At 30.8% G+C, this 22,914-nt stretch overlaps 2 protein-coding genes across 2 annotated transcripts; one reads left to right on the forward strand and one right to left on the reverse strand.

The window, feature by feature from the left end:
• Positions 1-355: 355 nt before the first annotated feature.
• Positions 356-3,178, forward strand: LOC108988298 (G-type lectin S-receptor-like serine/threonine-protein kinase At5g35370). The gene has a single exon (XM_018961528.2). It carries the CDS (start codon positions 428-430, stop codon positions 2,978-2,980), a length of 2,553 nt encoding a protein of 850 aa, XP_018817073.1. The 5' UTR covers positions 356-427; the 3' UTR covers positions 2,981-3,178.
• Positions 3,179-19,166: 15,988 nt separating this feature from the next.
• LOC108988364 (flavonol synthase/flavanone 3-hydroxylase-like) lies at positions 19,167-21,788 on the reverse strand. Its single transcript, XM_018961611.2, has 3 exons — positions 21,258-21,788; positions 19,667-19,994; positions 19,167-19,562 (listed from the first exon to the last, which is right to left on the reverse strand). Exons 1-3 carry the CDS (start codon positions 21,719-21,721, stop codon positions 19,350-19,352), a joined length of 1,005 nt encoding a protein of 334 aa, XP_018817156.1. The 5' UTR covers positions 21,722-21,788; the 3' UTR covers positions 19,167-19,349.
• Positions 21,789-22,914: the final 1,126 nt, after the last annotated feature.

The following is a 22,914-nucleotide window of genomic DNA, read 5'->3' on the forward strand; positions in this document are numbered from 1 at the left end:
AAAAATACCACGATGGGTCCAAATGGCGACTTAGACCCACGTGATTGGTAATAACTTAATAGAGCTGGGTCGACGATATTTAATGAACCGACATAGTGAGAGGCAATGATATATGTGATGAAGGGTGTTAATGCATGAAACACCGATCTTCTTAGAATAAATAAATATGCACTCGGGTTTGACCAGTACTTAAAACTATTATATCTTGCATCCCCAGCTGACGTTATCATTGAATAAACATATTCTTGGCCACCAATTAGGCTCGAGTTGGTGAAGAAAGAGACTGTTTCATTGTCAACACAAAACCAAATCGATATTCGGAGGAAAGAAATGGAGGAAACCAGAGCAAACCATCTTTCCCTTCAACATTGCGCCCTTCACCGGACCCTTACTCACTTATCTATTCTACATTCCATAAAAGCTCTGCATGGGATACTCCTTATTTTTTCCCACCTTCTTCTTAGTCTGTCCTCTTGTCTCTGGTTTTCTATCCTCAGAGTTCATATATCCAAATTTAACCGCTACGGAATATCACTTTATTGATGAAGACGGTGCTTTCTTGGTCTCCCGTAATGGCACATTCAAATCTGCCATCTCGAATCCTGGTGCTCAAAAAACCAACTTTTACTTGTGTGTCATCCATGTGGAATCCAACACCATCATCTGGTCTGCTAACCGTGATGCTCCCATCTCGGATTCTGGTGCAGTGTCTCTTACGACCAACGGGATTACAATTGCTGATCAAGACGGTGTACTCAGATGGTCAACTCCTCCATTACCTTCATCGGTATATGCATTAAAATTAACTGAGTTGGGTAATCTTGTCTTACTTGATCATTCCAATGGTTCTCTTTGGGAAAGTTTCCACCATCCAACCGACACAATTGTGATTGGACAACACTTACCTGTTGGGACATATCTGTCTAGTGCTACATCGGATTACAACTTATCATCTGGTGATTACAGGCTCACAATAAGTACTTCTGATGCCTTACTGCAATGGCACAAACAAACATATTGGAAATTGTCAATGGATACAGAGGCTTATATCAACTCGAACTATATTGTGCAATACATGGCAATAAACAGAACAGGTCTTTATCTCTTTGGCCCAAATGAATCGTTGGTTGTTATACAGGTGATCTTGTCGCCAGCGGACTTCCGAATTGCGAAGTTGGGTGCATCAGGTCACTTGACGGTCAGCAGATATTCTGGCACGAAGTGGGATCAGGACTTTTTTGGGCCAACGGATGATTGTAAAACTCCATTCATATGTGGCCGAATTGGGTTGTGTAATGATGGCCTATCCAGTGGCCTATCCTGTTCATGTCCATCGGGCTTCCATGTTGTTTCACAGGATTGTGTGCCAAATAATGGCTCTTACTATTTGCCAATTGCTTGTAACTCATCAGGTTTTTCATATATGGGGCTTGGCTATGGGACACAGTATTTTGCTAATGATTTCTCTGAGCCTCTGAGATATCATGTCAATCTGTCAGTTTGTGTAGATCTCTGCTCAGGGGACTGTTCTTGCTTAGGATTTTTCCATGAAAACTCATCTGGTTCTTGCTATGTGCTTGGAAATGAGCTGGGTTCTGTTATGTCGAGCAATGATGCTGAAAATGACCTGGTAGGCTACATCAAAGTTCTTGCTGGTCCAAGCACAAATGGTGTTACAGGTGTAAGCAGTCGAAGACAAAAGATTCCTGTAGCTGCTCTGGTGCTTTTACCTTTCACTGGATTCTTTCTGCTAGGGGCTCTAGGTTTTCTCTGGTGGAAGAGATGGGGACCCTCCAAGTCTAAAGAAATAAAATTAGGTCGCCGCAACTCACATTCTTCTGAAGACCTGGATGACTTCTACATACCAGGCTTGCCGAAAAGGTTTGACTATGACGAGCTTGAGGTGGCTACTGATAATTTCAAGACTCAGATTGGATTGGGTGGATTTGGTGCTGTATACAAGGGGACACTGCTAGATAAAACTGTTGTGGCCATAAAGAAGATAACCAATTTAGGCGTTCAAGGGAGAAAAGAATTCTGCACTGAGATTGCAGTTATTGGAAATGTTCACCATGTGAATTTGGTTAGACTGAAAGGGTTTTGTGCTCAAGGGAGAAAACGGCTATTGGTTTATGAATATATGAATCATGGCTCACTGGACCGGACTCTCTTTGGTAGTGGACCTGTCTTAGAATGGCAAGAGAGGTTTGATATAGCGCTTGGAACAGCACGCGGACTTGCATATCTGCATAATGGATGTGAACACAAGATCATCCATTGTGATGTCAAACCTGAGAACATTCTATTGGATGACCACCTTCAAGCAAAGATCACCGATTTTGGGCTCTCAAAGCTTCTGAGCCCCGAACAGTCTGGTCTGTTCACAACAATGAGAGGCACTCGTGGCTATCTTGCACCTGAATGGCTAACCAACTCTGCAATCTCTGAAAGGACTGATGTCTACAGTTTTGGAATGGTGCTGCTTGAACTTGTCAGTGGAAGGAAAAATTGCTTGTTACGATCACAAAGCCATAGCATGGATGACAATGATAGTGGTGGTGGCCACTCTTCTTCATCATCAGGGTCAGGATTTGGTTATTATCCTCTATTTGCATTAGAGATGCATGAACAAGGGAGGTATTTGGAGCTTGCTGACCCAAGGCTACAAGGACGGGTGACAAGCGAAGAGGTGGAAAAATTAGTTTGTGTCGCTTTGTGTTGTCTCCATGAGGAACCAGCACTTAGGCCGAATATGGTTAGTGTTGTTGGTATGTTGGAAGGTGGGATTCCTGTCATTCAGCCAATTATAGAATCTCTGAACTTCTTGCGCTTTTATGGTCGTAGATTTACTGAGGCTTCTACAATAATGGAACAAAATGGCTCTACATCGTATCCATTAGCAAATGCCTCCAGAAACACAAGTGGCTTGCATGCTATTTTTTCTTTTGTCTCTTCACAGCAGATATCTGGCCCAAGATAGTGTTGAATGGCCGATGTTTTTGGAGTTTCTGTATAGTTTTCTGTGAATGACCATGAAACATATGTTGCTAGGAAATCTAGTTGTTACATTTTCTTGAAACTGGACTGTATTGTATCATTCTTGCATGTTGCCACTAGGATCAGGGCGGATTGAGTGGCTGTGGTTCTTTACAGTTGTGTAAAAGGGTTCTCTTTTGAATGTTTAATCAGACACAATGCATCAAAATTAGATATTTATGAAGAATGTGATTTACTTTAACCATATGAATGTCATTGTTTTATTATATCTGAATGGAGTAGATTGGCAGTATGAGAAGATGCTCAAAGGTTGTCATGTTATGTCTTTTTTCATGTTTGTTTTGGGTGGCTGGCGCAGAATGGAAATCTATCATAATAACTCCATTTATGTCCGTTTTTATGTCACTTGTTACATCATAATTCATTGATTTTATGTACTAACTAATCAGAGAATTGATTAGTTGAATTCACATGGTCATCGATTGTCTTCTATTCAACTATTTGTAACTGTTAAAGAGTCATACTTGTAAGCTGGTGTGGAGAACGCACTCCCACACTGTTGCATAACAGGATCTGATATTTTTTAATTTGACATGTCAGCAACGTGAAGGCCGGTGTATTCTACACCGGATTTTAAGTAGAATTTTTCTACTGTTAGACATGGCCTGAATAAGGAACTCCCTCAGACGAAGGAAGGTTGTTGTCATGGGTTGCTTTGAATTTATACAACAAGTGACATCATTTCTATCTATTTTTACTTTGTGAACTGGCTGATCTTTTATTATCGATAAGTTCTTTACGTTATTTTTTAGTTTACTGTATCAATCTAGCTAGATGTGATTTAAACAATTAAGCAACATTTTTTTGGAAGAAATTGATGGTGTTTTGGTGTTTAACTTTGACACATAAGGTGATCTTTAACTCGATCGGTCCTTTATTTTATTTTATTTTTTTGTCTTGCAAGTTGCTTGTCTTTGAAGTTTGGACTATGCGACAAGTTTATGTTCTCGCCAACTGAAATTGTTTTGAGGCAGTAATAGTCATGAGCTTGTTTTGGGTGGCATGCAGCATCAACATATTAGCGACTTGGATGGGTATAATCTATTTAATATCCAAGGAGTTGGCCCAAGTGGTGAAGGTCTTGGTCTTAGGGTATCACTCCTTTCATGATTCAAGGTTCAACACTTCATAGGTGTAAACAATTATTTAGGATCACACTCCTCGGTGAAAAGCTAGCGATTGAACCAATTTCATATAAGGAAAATTTTGAGGGTGCGGTGCACGGGATCGAAATTTATTCTGCAGGAGTGGGCTGAAGGGCCCTGCCTTGAAGAAGTGCCCCGACATATATTTAAAAAAAAAAAAAAAGAACTTGAGAGAATTTGCTAAGTGGTAAGGGTCTTGGTTTTGTGATATACTTTGTTCATAAAAATAAAAATTGAAAAAAAAAAAAAAAGAATCAATCATTTATCCTTATGGTATGAGCGCATTTCTTAGATTTAAAGTTAAACCAGAAAAAACACACGTTAGCATTTAGTTTATACAATCTTCAAAATCCCTAGTCATAAGAAAAGTAAAAATAAAATAAAAATCTTGTGAATTTTTTTATATCGTGTTGGGTTTTTGTTTCAAATTACTACTGTTCGATTGAATGAGCAAATACGTGGAGTGGTTTCAAGATCATGTCAAGATGCTTATTGGAGGGAAAGTCGAAGACTATTTTGGTGGTTTAGAATTGGAGATATTGGTTATTATTGTTAGGCTCGTTTTCCCATTTGATGGGCCCAATCGGCTCATTTCGTTAACTAGTCTTAAATGGCTGTTCATCCGATCCGACCCGAGAATCCATATTCCGACCCGACCTTTTTTTAAAAAAAAAAAATAAAACCCCGACCCCCATAGACACTCTCCCTTCCCATTCATTCTCTTTTATTTCTCTGTTTTCCCATAGACACCCCATAGAGTAATGATCATGTCTTTATCGTTTTCGTATTTATTTCAATTCTAGATATTAATTAATTCAAACAATCAGGTAGCTTCCCAATGTAAAACCATCAGAAAGTCATGAACAGTCAATAAATAGGTACCGTCCCTGTTTCTCTTTTTCTTTCTTTTCCCTCTGTGCCACTCATGTGAATCTGTGATCATGCCTCCTCTAGACTCTAGTATCTATATATGCCTGTTTTTCGTCACCTTCAAAACTATTTCTTTCTCTGCTTTTTTCTTCAATCGGGTTTTCTCGCCGTCCTCGCGGAAGAAAATTTTGACCCTCAAAATAGTTTCTTTTTTCCTAAATCAAAACTCTCCTTCAACGAGGGATTTTCTGGTTCTATTACACCATGTCCAGAAGTTTTTTCCTGCTTTAATCGGTGTTATTGTCCCCAATGACTGCAAGGGACTAATGGAGTTTCTCTGTTGAAGGAATAGAACGAGAGAGAGGGAGGCAGAGCAATGACCTTCGTAAACCAAACCAATCATAATACCCACAAATCCGAAAAAGATTAGATCTTTGAAGTTTCAATTTTTGTTTTGGAATTGAGAATCACTTTCCATGTGCAGATATTGGGGTGATGAGTGGCACAGTGCTCTTCATCAGTGATTGTGATTCAGTGTTGATTCAGGTATCGGCTAATAACCGGTGTTTTTAAAACGGGTCGGGTTATTTCCGGTTCCGATTCGGAAGCAAAACGGATCGAGTAATTTCGGATCGGGCCGGGCCGGCCCGAGAAAATGGAAGCGAAATTCGGCCGGCTTTTTTGTTCATTCCTGGTCTTAATAATGCGCAAGATCAATTGAGATAAAAGTTAAATAAAATATTATTTTTATTTTAAAATTTGAAAAAATTGAATTGGTTATTATATTTTATAACAATGTTATACAACCTCCTCAACTTTCACATACCATATTTTTTTTTAATTTTTATTACTTTTTAATATTTTTTTTAAATTTTTTTTTGAATTTATTCTTTTTAATAATTCAATTTTTTTATTCATTATTCATATATTAAATATTTCATAAAAGAAAAAAATAATAAAAATTAAAAAAATATGGTGTATGGAAGTTGTGTAAATAGTAGGAGGTTATGTAGATTTTTTCTATATTTTATATATGAATTTAAAAAAGTTATAATGATTAAATGAAATGAAATGATACGAATTGAGTTCTAAGGCCTGAAGAAATATATTATTAGTATTATTTAGGTTTGGATTGAGAAACATTCAACCCATCTTATCTAATCTCATTATTATAATTTTCATAAATTTCTACATAAAATATAATAAACAATTCAATATTTTCAAATCTAAAAATAATAAAAATATTAAAAAATATTATTTTAACAATATTTTATTCAACTTTTAACTTTTATTTCAACTCATCTCATCTCAACTTAGAGTATTGGTAGTGGTTTATGCATCTTCATATGCAAAATCATTTTCTTTGAAGAATAATTTTGCATATGAAAAAAAACTCTCACATTAGTTTATGCATCTTTGAACCAAATAAGAATAAAATATTATTATTTTTTTATTTTTTATTTGTTTCCTAAAATGATTTTTTTATATATATTTTACAATTAACATCTATTTTATATTATCAACTTAATACAAATTTTATGTATCAAAACTATCTTAATATAAATTCTACAAAGTTGATTTTAATAGATAGGAAAGAGAAAAAAATAGTAAAATAATGTTTGAAGAATGAATTTGAAGAAACACTATTTATAGTTATGTAAAAATTTAGAGATGTATAAACTAATATAATGAATTTAAAGATATATTCTTTATATTTAAAGATGAAGATGAAGATAGAGAAGCAATTACCAATGCTCAATAGTCTAGCATTTGATGTGGAAATTGAAGATTTTTTTAATTATTTGAAAAGAGTGGAAATGTATTTTTCTTAATAGAGTAGAGAAAAATTTGAGAAACCGAAGAATATATGCAAACAGTAAGAGGACAGGAAAAGTTTAGAAACAAAATAGTTCGTGATAAAAGATAAAATAAAATTGAATAAATAATAAAATAGTTGATGACGTGACTCATTTTTTTGTGAAGATATTACTTCAGCTTTTATAGAGGTAACTAGCGTGGTAAACGTGCAAATCCCATTTATCAAATTGAAAAAAAAAAATATAACTTCAAATATTAAAATAATTTAATGTATAGAAATAAAATTATTATTTATTTATGTTTATCATTTATTATGAAATTTAAATTATATTAAAAATTTAAATTAATTAGATAATTTTTTTTCTTAAAAATATATAGTAAAATTTTATTATTTATTTAAAGATGAAAAATTAATATTTTAATTATCTATTTTATGTTAGTTTAAATCAATATTTAAACTTCTATCGTTAGATTAAATCTGAAAATTAAAGATGAAGAGTTGTAATTTAAAACCTATAAACTAATATTTTTCCCCACTTTTCATTTCTCCCTCTCTCTCATTCCCCACGCACGATTGTGATATTACGTCACATATTGGCATTCACACATACAAACCCAAAAAGAAACAGAAAAACAAAACAAACATGAAAAAAAAAAAAAAACCACACAGCCTCTTTACTGTTCATTAATGTTGATGTACAATAATAGGATAGCCTCTTTTAAGATATAGGCAGATATATATATATATATATAAATTGAAGTTAATTTTAAGTGTATGATAGAATATTTATATTTTAATTATCTATTTTATGTTAGTTTAAATCAATATTTAAACTTCTACCGTTAGATTAAATCTAAAGATTAAAGATGAAGGGTAGAAATTTAAAATCTAAAAACTAATATTTTTTCCCATTTTTCCTTTCTCCATCTCTTTCATTCCCTACGCACGATTGTAGTATTACGTCGCACATTAGCATTCACAAGGACAAACCAAAAAAAAAAAAAAAACAGAAAAACTAAACAAATATGCGAGAAAAAAAAATAAAAATTTTAAAAAAATTACTGTTTATTACTGTTGATGAACAGTAATAAGATATGCGGAAAAAAGAAAGTGAAAAAAAAAAACCTCTTTACTGCTCATTATTGTTGATGAACAATAACGAACAGTACACATATAGACGCTTTTAAGTAATAGGCAGATATATTTGTTTTTTTGGACAAACTGGTTGGGAAATCACATTTGGTTGTACGTTTATGGACTCGTGTGCTAGCTGCATAATAATTTACTTCATGCTGTCGGCTAAACCTTACCAAAATTGCATAGCCATTGTATCTTGCTAATTAATTTCAAAATTGCATAAATTTATGAGCTACTCTAAAATTTTATATACCATATTTTCATTATCTATTAATTTTTTTAAAATTATTATTTTTTAAAACAAAATTATTGATACTTAGTTGATAGACAATTCCAGACTATTTCCCAAACTTCAAATAAAATAAGTTTGTGATGTAGGGCTCGTTTGAATAGTGAGATGAGATGAGATGGTTTTATATGAGGTAAATAAAATATTGTTATAATATTATTTTTTAATATTATTATTGTTTTAAAATTTGAAAATTTGAAAAATTGAATTGTTTATTATATTTTATATAAAAATTTGGTAAAATTGTAATTATGAGATGAGATGAGAGTATTTCTATATCCGAAAGAGCCTTAGTGAATACAAAACTGCTATGTACAGTCGCCCCATACAAACAGTGTGTAAACAGATGACGTGGTATTATGCCAAATCAACTGTTATTTATTAAAAAAGATGAAAAACAAAACAACAAAACTCTATTTTGTAAGGAAATGGATTCCCGCTTTGGTGCTCTAGTCAAATCGATCTCGTCTTCGGCTTGCTTCGTGCTCACCCATTCGACACCGTCATCTTCCTCGTGTGGGTCTTCGGCTTCAAATCAGCCAGCTTGCTTCGTGCTTACCCATTCGACATCATCATCTTCCTTTTGTATCGTGTGGGTCTTCAGCTTGAAATCAGCAAGACGCCATTTCTAGACTTCATATGAGCATTTTTGGATTTCGAAATCTCCCCTCCGTCTACCATTTCTCTTTCTTTGTATGTGCTCACCCATTCCGTTTCAAAGTTTAATCCCCCCTCTATTTGAGATTGTTGTCTGATAATTTTTTTTCTTTCGGTTTTTTTGTGTTCATGCAGCTATTGAGGCATGTCGGAACAATTTTCGGGGACGACAAAGGAACTCGGGTGAAGTTCCAGTTGGCCGAGAAATACCCAGTAAAAAATTGAAGAAATTGTACAATGGTAAAGCACATTTTTTTACTTTTTTTTTTTATTATTAAGAGCCGAGATCACATGTCCAATAGTGATACCGTCCCATTTTATTCAAAAAATCATCACTTATAGTTGAGGAATACCGTGGAAACAAATCAAACACATCTGAGTATTTACAATAAACAAACAAGAAACCCAAAAAAACTCAGGTGCCAAAAACCCCAAACCAAACCAATAAAAAATAAATCCATCAGCGTCAAAGATAATGAATACCAAGCTTATCAATACGAATAAATCCCCGAATAGGTCTTTGTATAGAATTTGCGCCACAAAATTCAAAATCCATCCATTGAATCCCTTGTTTTGCTAAAAAACCTGCAACCATATTAGCCTCTCTATAAATATGACAAAAACGAACATGGAGCTCAAACACAAGATCTCTAACTTCCTCCCAAAAATCTCATAAAAACCAATATTTACAAACCCTCGATGAAAACCATCCAACTATAACCATTGAATTTGACTCTACCAAAATATCACACAAACCCAGTTGTTTGCATAACCGTAAACCATCTAGGAGAGCATGACATTCAGCAATTGTATTAGTAGCCTGCCCATATGCGTGTGCAAAGCCGACCTTAACCAATCCTTTATGGTTCGGAATAACATCACCCCCATCGGACTCTCCCGGGTTACCACATGAGCCTTCATCCACATTTAATTTAAATCTCCCTCTCTCTGGCAGTTTCCAAGCAATTAATTTAATTGTTTGAACCACATGAATAATCGGGCAAGATAAACACTCCATTACCGCCCTATCATTCTTGCCTAGAACTCGAAATTTTTTTATCTTATCTGAGATCTCTCTAATTAATATTTTAACAGTTTGGATAATATCATCAGGATTGAATTTAGCCATTTCCATTCTTGCCACACATCTGGCTCTCCATATTGCCCAAGAAATTACAATAGGAAGAACTCCCCGAAGCCACCCGACTTGAGATGTCATGGAAGTTCTTTGCCACCAAAAGTTCATCATCCCCTCCCAATTTCAAATCTAAAAAATCTTCATACGACATGCGTCGGCAAAGAATTTTCAAACTTTTTGAGCTCCTACACCCTCACATAAAATATGATTAAACGATTCCATATGGGGTTGAATACAACATTCACATTTAGAGGCTACAGGAATTCCTAAATTTTAAATGATACCATCTGCCGGAATCGCCTTTCTTTTTGCCTCTCCACACAAAGAAATGCATCTTCTTAGGGATCCAATTCTGCCAAAGCCATTTCTTCCATATGCAATTTCACCTCGTTGTCAAAGCAATTGCCATGTGGATTTGGTTGTAAAATTACCATCAATAGACGGCTGCCACACACACAAATCCTCCCCCTGTCGTAGCCTGATCCCAGTGGCACAGATTTTGCTGAGTCTTCAACTCGATACCACTTGCAAAACAGAAATATTGGGACCCAAATTATTTTCATATAAATTCTAAATTTATTATTTTACTTAAAGAAAATATAAAAAACTTACATACCCTAAAGTAATATATAGTATTACTTTAAAATTTAGTTTGGATTGAAATATGAATTGAGATGAATTGTAAATAATAATAAGATTTATGAGTTAAAATTTAGAGTGGTGCTATTCTGCCATCCGAGTAACACCGCTCGGTGTTCCTACTAGTTGTAAAACTATTTTTTTTATTCATATTTTTTTAGTATATTTAAATATTTTTAAAAAATAAAAAAATATATTAATATATTTTAAATCACTTTCTTTATCATTCGATAAAAAGAAAAAAAAAATACCAAACAGTCAAACCGAACGGTATGATTTGAGCGGCACAGTAGACTTTTCCTAAAATTTATGAGTTGCTTGGTTAAATTATTTCAGAGCAGATTCATTGCTCGACAAGGAAATGTGGGGACTCTCCAAGATGGCATGTGCATTGCTGTTCACAGATAAGGCACTCGTGGCCAGTTGCATGGAAATATTAAGTTTTATTTTTAATAATTTTACTCCATTTTGATGAAGGAATTGATGGTGCTGCATTAATATCTGACATATAAGATCTTAATTCGCTACGTCCTTGTCACCTCTTCTTGCGAAGAAAATTCAAAATTATTATTTAAAACTAGAAAGTGATAGACTAACAACTTATTCATAACTTATAAAATAAATTTAAATATAATAATATTTGTTATCATATTTAAACGCATCAAATAAAAATAAAAGTTAAAATTAAATCTAAAATAATATTATTTTATTACATAATTATATACAAATTGTTATTTAGTTGTAATTTTATCATTTTTCTTAAATTTATGTTCAAAACTATAGTTGGAATATTTTAATTTAATTTTTAATTAATAATTAAGAAAATAATTATTAATGAAATTGTGTATTTTTATATTTAATAATTAATATTGTTAGAAAAATTTTAAAAAGAAATTAAAGAAAAAATAATTTGAAATGTACTAGACGGCACCATCCTTTTTCTTGCATGTATTTGAACTATAAGTAAGTCCCGAATGTGAAATATTCTCAATTTATCTCATTTTATTTTATCTCATCGTTATAAAATTAGTGAATGTGACAAGTATGGATTGGATGGATCACAACTGGTGCAGCATGGATTGGATAGATCACAACTGGATTAATTGATATGAGAGAATGCATTTCTGTGTAATTGTAAAATTAGTGAATGTTATTCTAATTTGCGGCGCTTGGCACTAAGATAAGTTGCTGGGTATGGTTTTGTATGGTCAAAACATATATGTACAACATTTATTTATGCTTGGTATGGTTTTTATGGTCAAAGCAGATATGTACAACATTTATTTATGCTGGGTTTGGTGTATCGTTTTGTATGGTCAGCTTCATTAGCTGCATTGGGTGGTAAAGATCATAATATCTATAATATTAAGCTTCCACATGCCATAGTCAGTTTGCAACAAGATCTCAATATCTGCATGTTGCTGATGAAGAATAATATGCAACTTTTTTGGGTCATATTCACTGGAGTGTTTAGATGCTATCTTTTTTAAAACAATTATACTGGACAAGAATGTCCAATAATTTGTTGTACAGTATTGAATGCTCAAAACCATTGCCTCCATTGATTATACAAAACTGGTAGATTACAACCAATTTCGTGTTTGTCATGTCCCAAGCATAAGAGGCAAAATGTCACAAAAAAAAAAAAAAAAAAGTCTCCAACTATTATATCGCACTCACTAAACATCCAATGGTTTATTTTATATTGTCCAAAAGATGTTGGGTGAAATGATATCTAATGGTGTCTTCCAATGGCATTAAACCCAAAAAAAAAAAAAATTGAAAAGCTTCCATATAGCTTAGAAAGCATTGTGGATATGAAAGGCAAATTGGATTTTATTATAATTTTTGTTTATAAATAATAAAATTTGGGTACAAAGTGGAAGCTTAGCCCTCCTCCCATTAATAATCCATGGATTTTAAGTAAAGGTGGGATTTGATCTTACATCACTATCATGATCCGTGAAGCTGAAACATGTTACCAAATTACCAATTAAGAACCATATGAACATTCAAAGTCCTTAATATTATCAATTCAACACCCATAAGTTCCCATTTTATTAGATACGATTCTCCTATTTATTCTCACAGTTACAATATTTACTACAGGGCTGGCTTATTTAAAATACAGTACAATGTTCATTGTTTGATCGATGAATGTGATAAATTAAACGAAAGAAAAACAACTCCTTAATCTTAGATTAAAAAGACATAAAAAAAATATCTTTTTTTAAACAAATATGTGAAGGCACCACAGCTATCTTATATTGGGTTGCTGTGAAAATCTCATCATGAATCTAAAACTATTAACTATTTTATGATCTGGGTAAGACTAAAACAACAACATTGCATCTTCCAGTTGAGTTGAACTTTTCAGTTCATGTTCTTTTCAAGGAAAACATAAAGGAAAGCAAACATCAAAGAAGACCAAATTTAGAGTAGAACTTACTCGGGGATGACGAAAAAACCGCACGAGGAGACTCGGGGAGAGGATGGGAGGGTCGCCACGGGGTAGGGGGGGTGCGAGCCAACTAGGGCATTGTTTGGGAGAAAATGGGTGAGGGTGGGGGAGAGGATGGGCGAAGTGACTGGTGGGGCTGGGGAGAGGAAGAAAATGAGATGGCTGGCGATGGTAAGGGAGGAGAGCTGGGCGACGAGGGATGTGGCGGCGCTGTGCAGACGGCCTCGGTGTCACTGGAAAGAGACGGCGTCACCAGAGGCGGTGGGCAGAGCACAATCGACGAGGGCAACGGCGAGGGTGAGGGCGAGGGCGAGGGATTTGTTTCGACGCGGGCGAGGGAGGTTTCGACGCGGGGGAAACTCGATTTCGGGGGAAAGAGAGACCAGTTACAAAACGCACATTTTGGGTTGGAAAAAAAAAAAAAAGGGACACATTAAGGTGTGAAGAGTGCATCGCTACATTAGGCTGTTGTATAGTATAACTAAAAACCAAACGCTAGCTGCCAAAGTTTTATTTTTAATAATTTTACTCGATTTTGATGAAGGAATTGATGGTGCTGTGTTAATATCCGACACGAGTAACGACAGATTTATAATTCTTTTACCATCATTTTGATATCTTTGTTTTTTTTTCCTTTCTTTTAAATAATTTTTTTAAAATCTTTAATTATTAAAAAAATTTTAAAAATATATAATTTTATTAATAATTATTTTCTTAATTATTAAATATAAAAAATTTAAAATAATTATAAAATTATAAAAATATAATAAAAGAATAATAAGGCTATCATTATTTATCTGAAATATAAGGTCTTAACCAATTCCATAGATCCGTGAAGAAAATTTTAGTGGATTCTTTAAAATTATTGTTTAAAGTTTTGTTCAAACGCTAGCTCCCCTGTTGCTCACCTGGGACATTATGAGATTCTCCACCAGACAATTTCTTCACAGCATCGTTGTATAATTGTATTCAATAATAGCTTGGTGGGCCAACTGTACCACCTTACATGGAGGCAGGAATTTTTCCTCGAAAACAAAATTTTCCGTCTCATCAAGCTTGGTGGGCCAGCTTGATGAGGAAAGAACGTGAACTCGTGAAGTGGTTTCAAGGTCATGTCAAGATGCTTATTGGAGGGAAAGTCGAGACTTTTTGGAGATATTGGCCATTATCGTTAGAGGATTTTCATTGACTTGGTCAAATAAAAAAATTATTTAAAATTTAGATAATTTATATAAAAAAAATTTTACATTAGATTGATCATTTTTAAATTAATTTATATTTTTATTACAGTTATTGGCTAAATATAGAGAATCATAATTGGTTCTTCAAATATTAAAATACTAATTTCTCACTCCAAACAAACAAATTAAATTAATTAGAATATAATTAACATTTAACATTTAGAATATAATTATTATTAACATTTAATAAAACTTTTTTAATATTAATTTAATTAGAATATAATTATTATTAACATTTAATTGGTAGAACTATAAAATGTGATAAAAATAAATTTAATTAATTAATTATTAAAATAATAATATTTTAGTATTATATAGAATGTGAATGGTTAATCCAATATAGGAATTGAATTTAAATGGAATAGGCAAATGTAAAAAAGTGTGATATTAGCTAAATTATTATTAACATTTACCTAAGCCAATGAGAATGCTCTTAGGCTCGTTTTCCCATTTGATGGGCTCAACCGACTCATTTTGTTAACTAGTCTTAATTATGTGCGACGTTCACTTAAGAGAGATTTGTAAAATGAGTTAAGATAAAAATATAATAAAATATTTTTTAATATTTTTTTTATTTTAAAATTTTAAAATTTAAAATAATTTATTATATTTAATATAAAAATTTAAAATAATTATATAAAATAAAATAAAATGAAATGAGTTAAGTTGAGTTGAATTCTGAATCCAAACAAAACTAAAAGAATTATATTATTAGTATTATTTAGTCTAGCATTTGATGTGGAAATTGAAGATTTTTTTTAATTATTTGAAAATGAATGGAAACGTATTTTTCTAATAGAGTAGAGAAAATTTTGAGAAACCGAAAAATTTATGCACACGGTAAGAGGTGAGGAAAAGCGTAGAAACAAAATAGTAGGTGATAAAAAAAATAAATAAATAATAGAAAAATTTTATTCATAAATCTCATATACCACACTCTATTTTTTTTATTATTTTTTTAATTTTTTTCTTTTACAAAATGTGTAGTATATAGATGATGAATAGAATAATTCAATTATTTTAAGAAGAATAAAACTAAAAAAAAATAAAAAAAAATTGTGATGTGTGGTGTGTGAGGCTTATAAATAGCAAAACTCTAAATAATAACATAGCTGATGACGTGACTCTTTTTTTTTTTTTTTTTTTATCAAAATTGCATAGCATTGTATCTTGCTAATTAGGGGTGTAACCTCAAACCGGACCGGTTTTACCGGTTTTGAACCGGTTCGGTCCGGAACCGGTTTTTAAAATATAAAAACCGGCCGGTTCCGGTTCTGGGATTTTTTGGATCGAACCGGACCTGTTGATTAAAAAAAATAAAAAAATAAAATTTTTATATATAAGTTTTGTACAAAATATTATATATATTAAATATTAATATATATAAGTTTTATATATAATTTATAATTATAAATTTTTATGTGAAATTTTTATATATAATATATATAATTATATATATTCATATATGAAATAATTTCTTATTATAATTTATAAATTATTATATAAAATGTTAATACTAAATCACTAAAAATTTATAACTAATATTAATATATAACTTATAACTATACCAATAGTCTAATATTACTACTATTATATAGTCTAATATATTAATAAAAGTATAAAACAGTTTTTTCTAAATCAGTTTTTTTTTTTTTTTTTTAATTTTTATAAAAAAAATTTTAATGACAAATTGTGAAACTTACATTTTAATAAAACTGAAAAATCAGACCGGACCAGACCGGAAACCGGTAAAACTGGAAGTACCGGTTTAGGGGGTAACCGGTGCGTAATCGGTTTTGAAAAATATAAAACCGGTACATACCGGTTCGGTCTTAAATTTTATCCAAAACCGAACCGAACCGGACCGGTTACACTCCTATTGCTAATAAATTTCAAAATTGCATAAATTTATGAGCTATTCCAAAATTTTATATACTATATTCTCATTATCTATTAATTTTTTTAAAAATTATTATTTTTTAAAACAGAATTATTGATCCGTAGTTGATAGACAATTCCACACTACTTCGTGAACTTCAAATAAAATGAGTTTATGATCTTAGTGAGTATGTGGCCATTGATATTTAAGAACATGACGTGTCAGCACATGTCATTTATAATCTGGACAACAGGATGCATGCTCATGGTGGACCCTGATTTGAGTAAGTATGCATGGACGTGTCAGCACATGTCATTTATAATAAAGTTCATAAAACGCATCAACATATCTATGTTGCCGAAAATACTTTTTGAGTATGGGAAAAAATAGGTTATATAAAAGTAAATTTATAAATTAATATGATTTGATGTATTATGTTAGATTGTAAAATTATTTTTATTATAAAATAGATTTAACGGATTATATAGAACCATGTCAATTTATGAATTTATATTTATGTACTCTTTTTGTGTATGTAACACTTTTCTTTGAGTAATACTATATATAGTTCTAATTAGGTAAATAAATTTCATGCACTCTCTTTAAAAAAAATGAGATTCATTACAAAAAAAGTTATTTTCATATAAATTCTAAATTTATTATTTTTCTTAAAGAAAATATAAAAAACTTACATACCCTAAAGTAATATATAGTATTACTTTAAAATTTCGTTTGAATTGAAAGATGAATTGAGATAAATTGTAAATAATAATAAGATTTGTGAGTTAAAATTAAGAGTGGTACTACTCTGCCATCCAAGTAGCACCGCTCGATGTTACAGCTAGTAGTAAAACTAATTTTTTCTTATTCATATTTTTTTAGTATATTTAAATATTTTTAAAAAATAAAAAAATACATCAATATATTTTAAATCATTTTCTTTATCATTCTATAAATATATATATATATATATATAATATATATATATATACCAAACAGTCAAACCGAACGGAATGATTTGGGCGGCATAGTAGACTTTTTCTAAAATTTATGAGTTGGTTGGTTAAATTATTTCAGAGCAGATTCATTGCTCGACAAGGAAATGTGGGGACTCTCCAAGATGGCATGTCAATGTGCATTGCTGTTCACAGAAAAGGCACTCGTGGTCAGTTGCATGGAAATATTAAGTTTTATTTTTAATAATTTTACTCCATTTTGATGAACGAATTGATGGTGCTGCATTAATATCTGACATATAAGAGCATTGGTATTAGATTAGTCAAATATATTTTCATCTTTAAATTTAGCAAACATCATCCATATTTACTCCACATTGAATTAGCTAAATTGTTTTTATCCAAACTATAAGCTACAGTAAATCCATTTTTCTTTTCAAATATGAAAAGAAGTATAGCAAGTCTAAAAGTATTTTTTAAGATTATTATATTATAGATATGATATTTTTATTCATATGAGATTTTACTATATATATATGAGATTATTATATTATAAATTGTTAGATTGTAAAAATAAAAATGAATATGATTTGTTGGAAGTTATTAAAGATTATGAAAATAAAATAAAAATTAATAAAAAAATATAAATAATAAAAAATAATAATATTTTATTATTATAGAGAGTGTGATGACTAATCCAATGTAGACTTCAAGTTTTGAATGATTAGCTAAAGGTGAAAAAGTTACATATTAGTCAAAATTTGAAGAATAGGATAGCCAATCCAATACTAATGCTCTAAGGTCTTAATTCGATACATCCTTGTCACCTCTTCTTGCGAAAAAAATTCAAAATTATTATTTAAAACTAGAAAGTGATAGACTAACAACTTATTCATAACTTATAAATAAATTTAAATATAATAATATTTGTTATCATATTTAAACGCATCAAATAAAAATAAAAGTTAAAATTAAATCTAAAATAATATTATTTTATTACATAATTATATACAAATTGTTATTTAGTTGTAATTTTATCATTTTTCTTAAATTTATGTTCAAAACTATAGTTGGAATATTTTAATTTAATTTTAATTAATAATTAAGAAAATAATTATTAATGAAATTGTGTATTTTTATATTTAATAGTTAATATTGTTAGACAAATTTTTAAAAGAAATTAAAGAAAAAATAATTTGAAATGTACTAGACGGCACCATCCTTTTTCTTGCATGTATTTGAACTATAAGTAAGTCCTGAATGTGAAATATTCTCAATTTATCTTATTTTATTTCATTTCATCGTTATAAAGTTTTTAAATTTTCATACAAAATATAATCAACAATTTAACTTTTTCAAATATCAAAATAATAATAATATTAAATAACAATATTTTATTCAACTTTTTCAATTTCCTTAGATTGCGTTTGGATGTTGAGCTGAGTTGAATTCTTTATAAATAGTAGTGAGTAGAAATGGTAGAGTGAGTTCTGTAGAACTCACCTGAGATCAGTTTAGATATTGTGTTTGAAATTTGAATGTTAAGATGAATTTAGACATATTTATAGGAAGTTGAAAAAGGTTGTGAGTCCCGCGTATAAAGAGGTTTTGATTTGAGATGAATTTAATAATTTCACAATTGAGTATTTAGATGTTAGAAGATGTTTAAATTTAAACCGAACCGAACTCAACTCGGTCAATAAATCAAACGTAGATTTAATATAAAAGACTATATAAATATATTATATAAAAGTAGATATACAAATTGACGTGTTTTTATGTGATCTGTTATATTTAATTTATGATAAAACTAACTTTATAATTGAAGGTATGACATCAAACCACATCACTTTATAAATTTACTTTTTATGTAATTCATTTACGGTACTAATTAAACCATTTCTCTTTATTTAAACAACATAAGAAGAAGTACAACGTTTTTTCATAAAATAAATAAAGTTACTAGCTAACAGAACCTGGGGATTGTCTTGATTTATTTTAAATACCATGAAGGACAACATGATTTTCCATAAGAAGCAAGGTCTTAATAATAAATCTGCATTATTGTGGAAGCTTATTGAATTTGCGGTATCGGTAATCAGCAAATGTCTTGGCTGAATATTTGGCTGGGTTCTGATCATCCACGAGCTTTGCAACTGGCCCGATCGTGGTCTCTTGTGGAGGCACCACGAACACTGCCCACGACATGCGTGTGCGTTCCTTGTTCACCAAACTCCTATGCAGAACACTCTTGTATTTCCCGTTGCTCAGCACCTGCATGCATGCGCGCAACAAAATTAAATTAACTGTTGTTCTTCATTTTAAATTACTTCGATAGCTAGGGATATAATTTTCTTTGTTATATCTAAATATTGTACCTCAAGCTGATCACCAACATGGATGAAAAGTGCATTTGGCAAGTAATTGACGGCAAACCAGTTGCCATCTTTGGAGACTTGAAGGCCTGGAACGTCATTGGGGACAAGCAGTGTGAGGGCAGACATGTCAGTATGAGGTTCGACTCCTAGAGCCAGTTGAGGTTGTGGGCAAGGTGGGTAAAAGTTTATTTTCATCTCTACTTCTATTTCTTCACCTCCCAAAACTGACTTCAAAGCCTTCCCTTCCAAACCTAACCCCTCTGAGAGCAGCTCCAGCAAGGTGTCTGTTATCCTCAACATTTCTTTGTTATATTCCTCTGTCACTTTCCTGTTTTTAGAAAGGAATAAACGTGTAAATAATTACATAAAAAAAAAAAAAAAAAGAATTGAGATGGATTTTAAATAGTAATAAGATGAGTTGTAAATAATAATAAAATTTATAAATTATAATTATTAAATAATAATAAATAATTATAAAATGAATTGAGATGATTAAGATAATGATACTAGGCCATAATGTAATCAGAAATTCTATTTAGTACTCGAAAGCAAGGTACGGAGACCAGAATCAAATTGCTGCAAAACGTCAGAATACATAAGTCCTGACCTGCACAGAGTTACTTTCTAAAAAGGAGAAAGTTACATGTCTAAAATTTGATCGTTCAATTTGACCGCTCGATTAGAAAAAATTAATGATTAAATAATTTTAAGTGAATTGATATATTGATGTATTTAAAAAAATATAAATAAAAAATTATAAAATACAACTATCAATAAAGTAGAATAGACTACTCTAAACTATTCTTAAATTTCGCATTAAAACTGTTTTTTCGATATCATCCATTTTTTAAAAGAAGGTACTGTTATTATTTATTCTTATTAACTCCGTTGTGATTTTTAATTTTATATTTTTAATTTTTTTTATTTAATGATTAAAGAAATATATTTTAATAATATTATAATTTTTTAATTTTTTTAAATATTAAAAAATATATATGTAAAAAAGTAATAATATAACTAATGATAACTCTAGTGGGAGCTAATCAGGTTGTCGGTGGTGGCTGTAAAGTCACCTATATATAGAGAAGGCTTCATTTAAAATTTAAATTCATCTTAAGTCTTCATTATTTTTTTAAAAAATTTTAATATAAAATATAATAAATAATTTATTTTTTTCTAATTTTAAAATAATAATAATAATAAATAATATTTTAATAATAATTTATCATTTCAATTCAATTCAATTCAACTTCCAAACGGAGCATGCACGAAAGTTCAGTTCAATAACGATTCAAGGTAAGTTCAGCAATCAAACACAATCTGAAACTAGCATGGGCAACTTTTAAACCCTTAAGTTTTATGCAGGAAAATTAAGGACATGACATATGGTTGAGCGATAGATTTTCGTTTGAGTAATATATCAACGCAATATATTTTATAACATATTTTATATTATAATATGTGTTTATAATACATAACACATAATTTACAAAAATAAATTTTCTAAAAAGATTATTATATAAAATATTGTAAAAACTACGTGTGTTTATCCTCTTTTTTTTCTTTTCCTTTTTAGGTATAAGTGTTATACCTGTAAGCAGGAGGGTTTTTGGGCCAGATGCCATAGTTGACCTTAGAAGGAGGAGCCATGAAATGGAAGAAATAGTCGATCCACTCCACCTTCTCATCGTGGTTCTTTGTCATTCTCGTCCCATACCCTTCGAAATTCCCGCTTGCTGCGTCGTTTGCGTAGGCCTCCTTTTCCTCTTGTCGGAGCCCAAAAAACTCCTCCCCCACTTCTTGGAGCCGCCGGACCAACGCTGGCGATATGCCATGGTCGGTGACGAGGAAGAATCCCCATTCCTCGCACGCCTTAGCCACTTCCAGAACGACCACCTCGTGCGGCTGAGATAGGGAGATGACGGGCATTGTGACCCCCTCCACGGCCTTGCTGTTCTCCGGCCGCTCGTGCGAAGGGCGAATGAATTGTTCCGGCAGCTCTTTCACTCCGCCAACAGCCAATGCCTGCACTCTCTCCGCAACAAGCTGTACCATTTTTTTTCGAGGTTGAGACAAGAACGTCCGAAACTACGTGGTTTATTTGTAGTACTAACAATAGCATGGTGGTAGGTATGGAGCAACTGTTTAAAACGTGTTTGGAACTTGAAAGGAAGTTGGAATAGGGCCAATGAGGATGGATATTAGTTAAAATTTAGATAATTTGTATTAAAAAGATTCTATATTGAATTGGTCATCTCTAAAATAATTTAAATTTATGCTACAGTGATTAGCTAAATATAGAGAACCACAATTGGTTCACCAAATATTAAAATAATAATTTCTCACTCTAATTAAGTTTAATCTCAATTTTTTTATTAACATTAAATGACATTTGAAAATATGATTTTTTACTATTAATTTAATTAGAATATAATTATTATTAATATTAAATTGGTAGAATTATAAAATGTGATACAAATAAATTAAATAAAAAAATTATTAATTTAATAATATTTTATTATTATATAGAGAGTGGATGACTAATCTAATGTGGAGATTGAATTTAAATGGAATAGAAAAATACAAAAAGATGTGATATTGGCTAAATTTTAAAGATAAATTTAGTTAATCTAATGAAAATGCTTAACGGATATGGAAGTTGCTACGTCCACAAAAATTCTCTCTTTTTTTTTTTAACTTTTTCTTTCACATTTTCTAAACTATTTAGATATTTTTTAAAAATAAAAAAATCACATATTTATTTAAAAATACTTATTTAATCATTAAATAAAAAAATTAAAAATTATTTAGATAGAGGATTTCGGTTGAAATCTTCTGTGGGCAATGGGCATACTCCTTATTGATATACAAACGTTTCTGGCATTCTTTTGGCACGCAAGTCAATAAAATAATAAATATTTGTTATCATTCTTATATTACACATTATTCATCATTTTATTTTATTTTTAATTTTTTTATTAAATATATAATATATGAATAATGAGTAAAAAAAATAGTTTAATAAGAATAATAATAAAATATTAAAAAAATTAAGGGAATACTTGGAAAATGTGATGAAATAATAATATTTGAATAGTATTGAATTAATAGTTTGAATTTAACATTTATTAAATTTTAAAAAATGAGAGAAAAAAAGTTGAATAAAAAATATTATAAAGTTAAAATATTGTTAGAATATAATTTTTTAATATAATTTTTATTTTGAAATTTGAGAATGTTAAATAATC

Source organism: Juglans regia, chromosome 13 (assembly GCF_001411555.2).
Source record: "Juglans regia cultivar Chandler chromosome 13, Walnut 2.0, whole genome shotgun sequence".
Taxonomy (NCBI): Eukaryota; Viridiplantae; Streptophyta; class Magnoliopsida; order Fagales; family Juglandaceae; genus Juglans; species Juglans regia.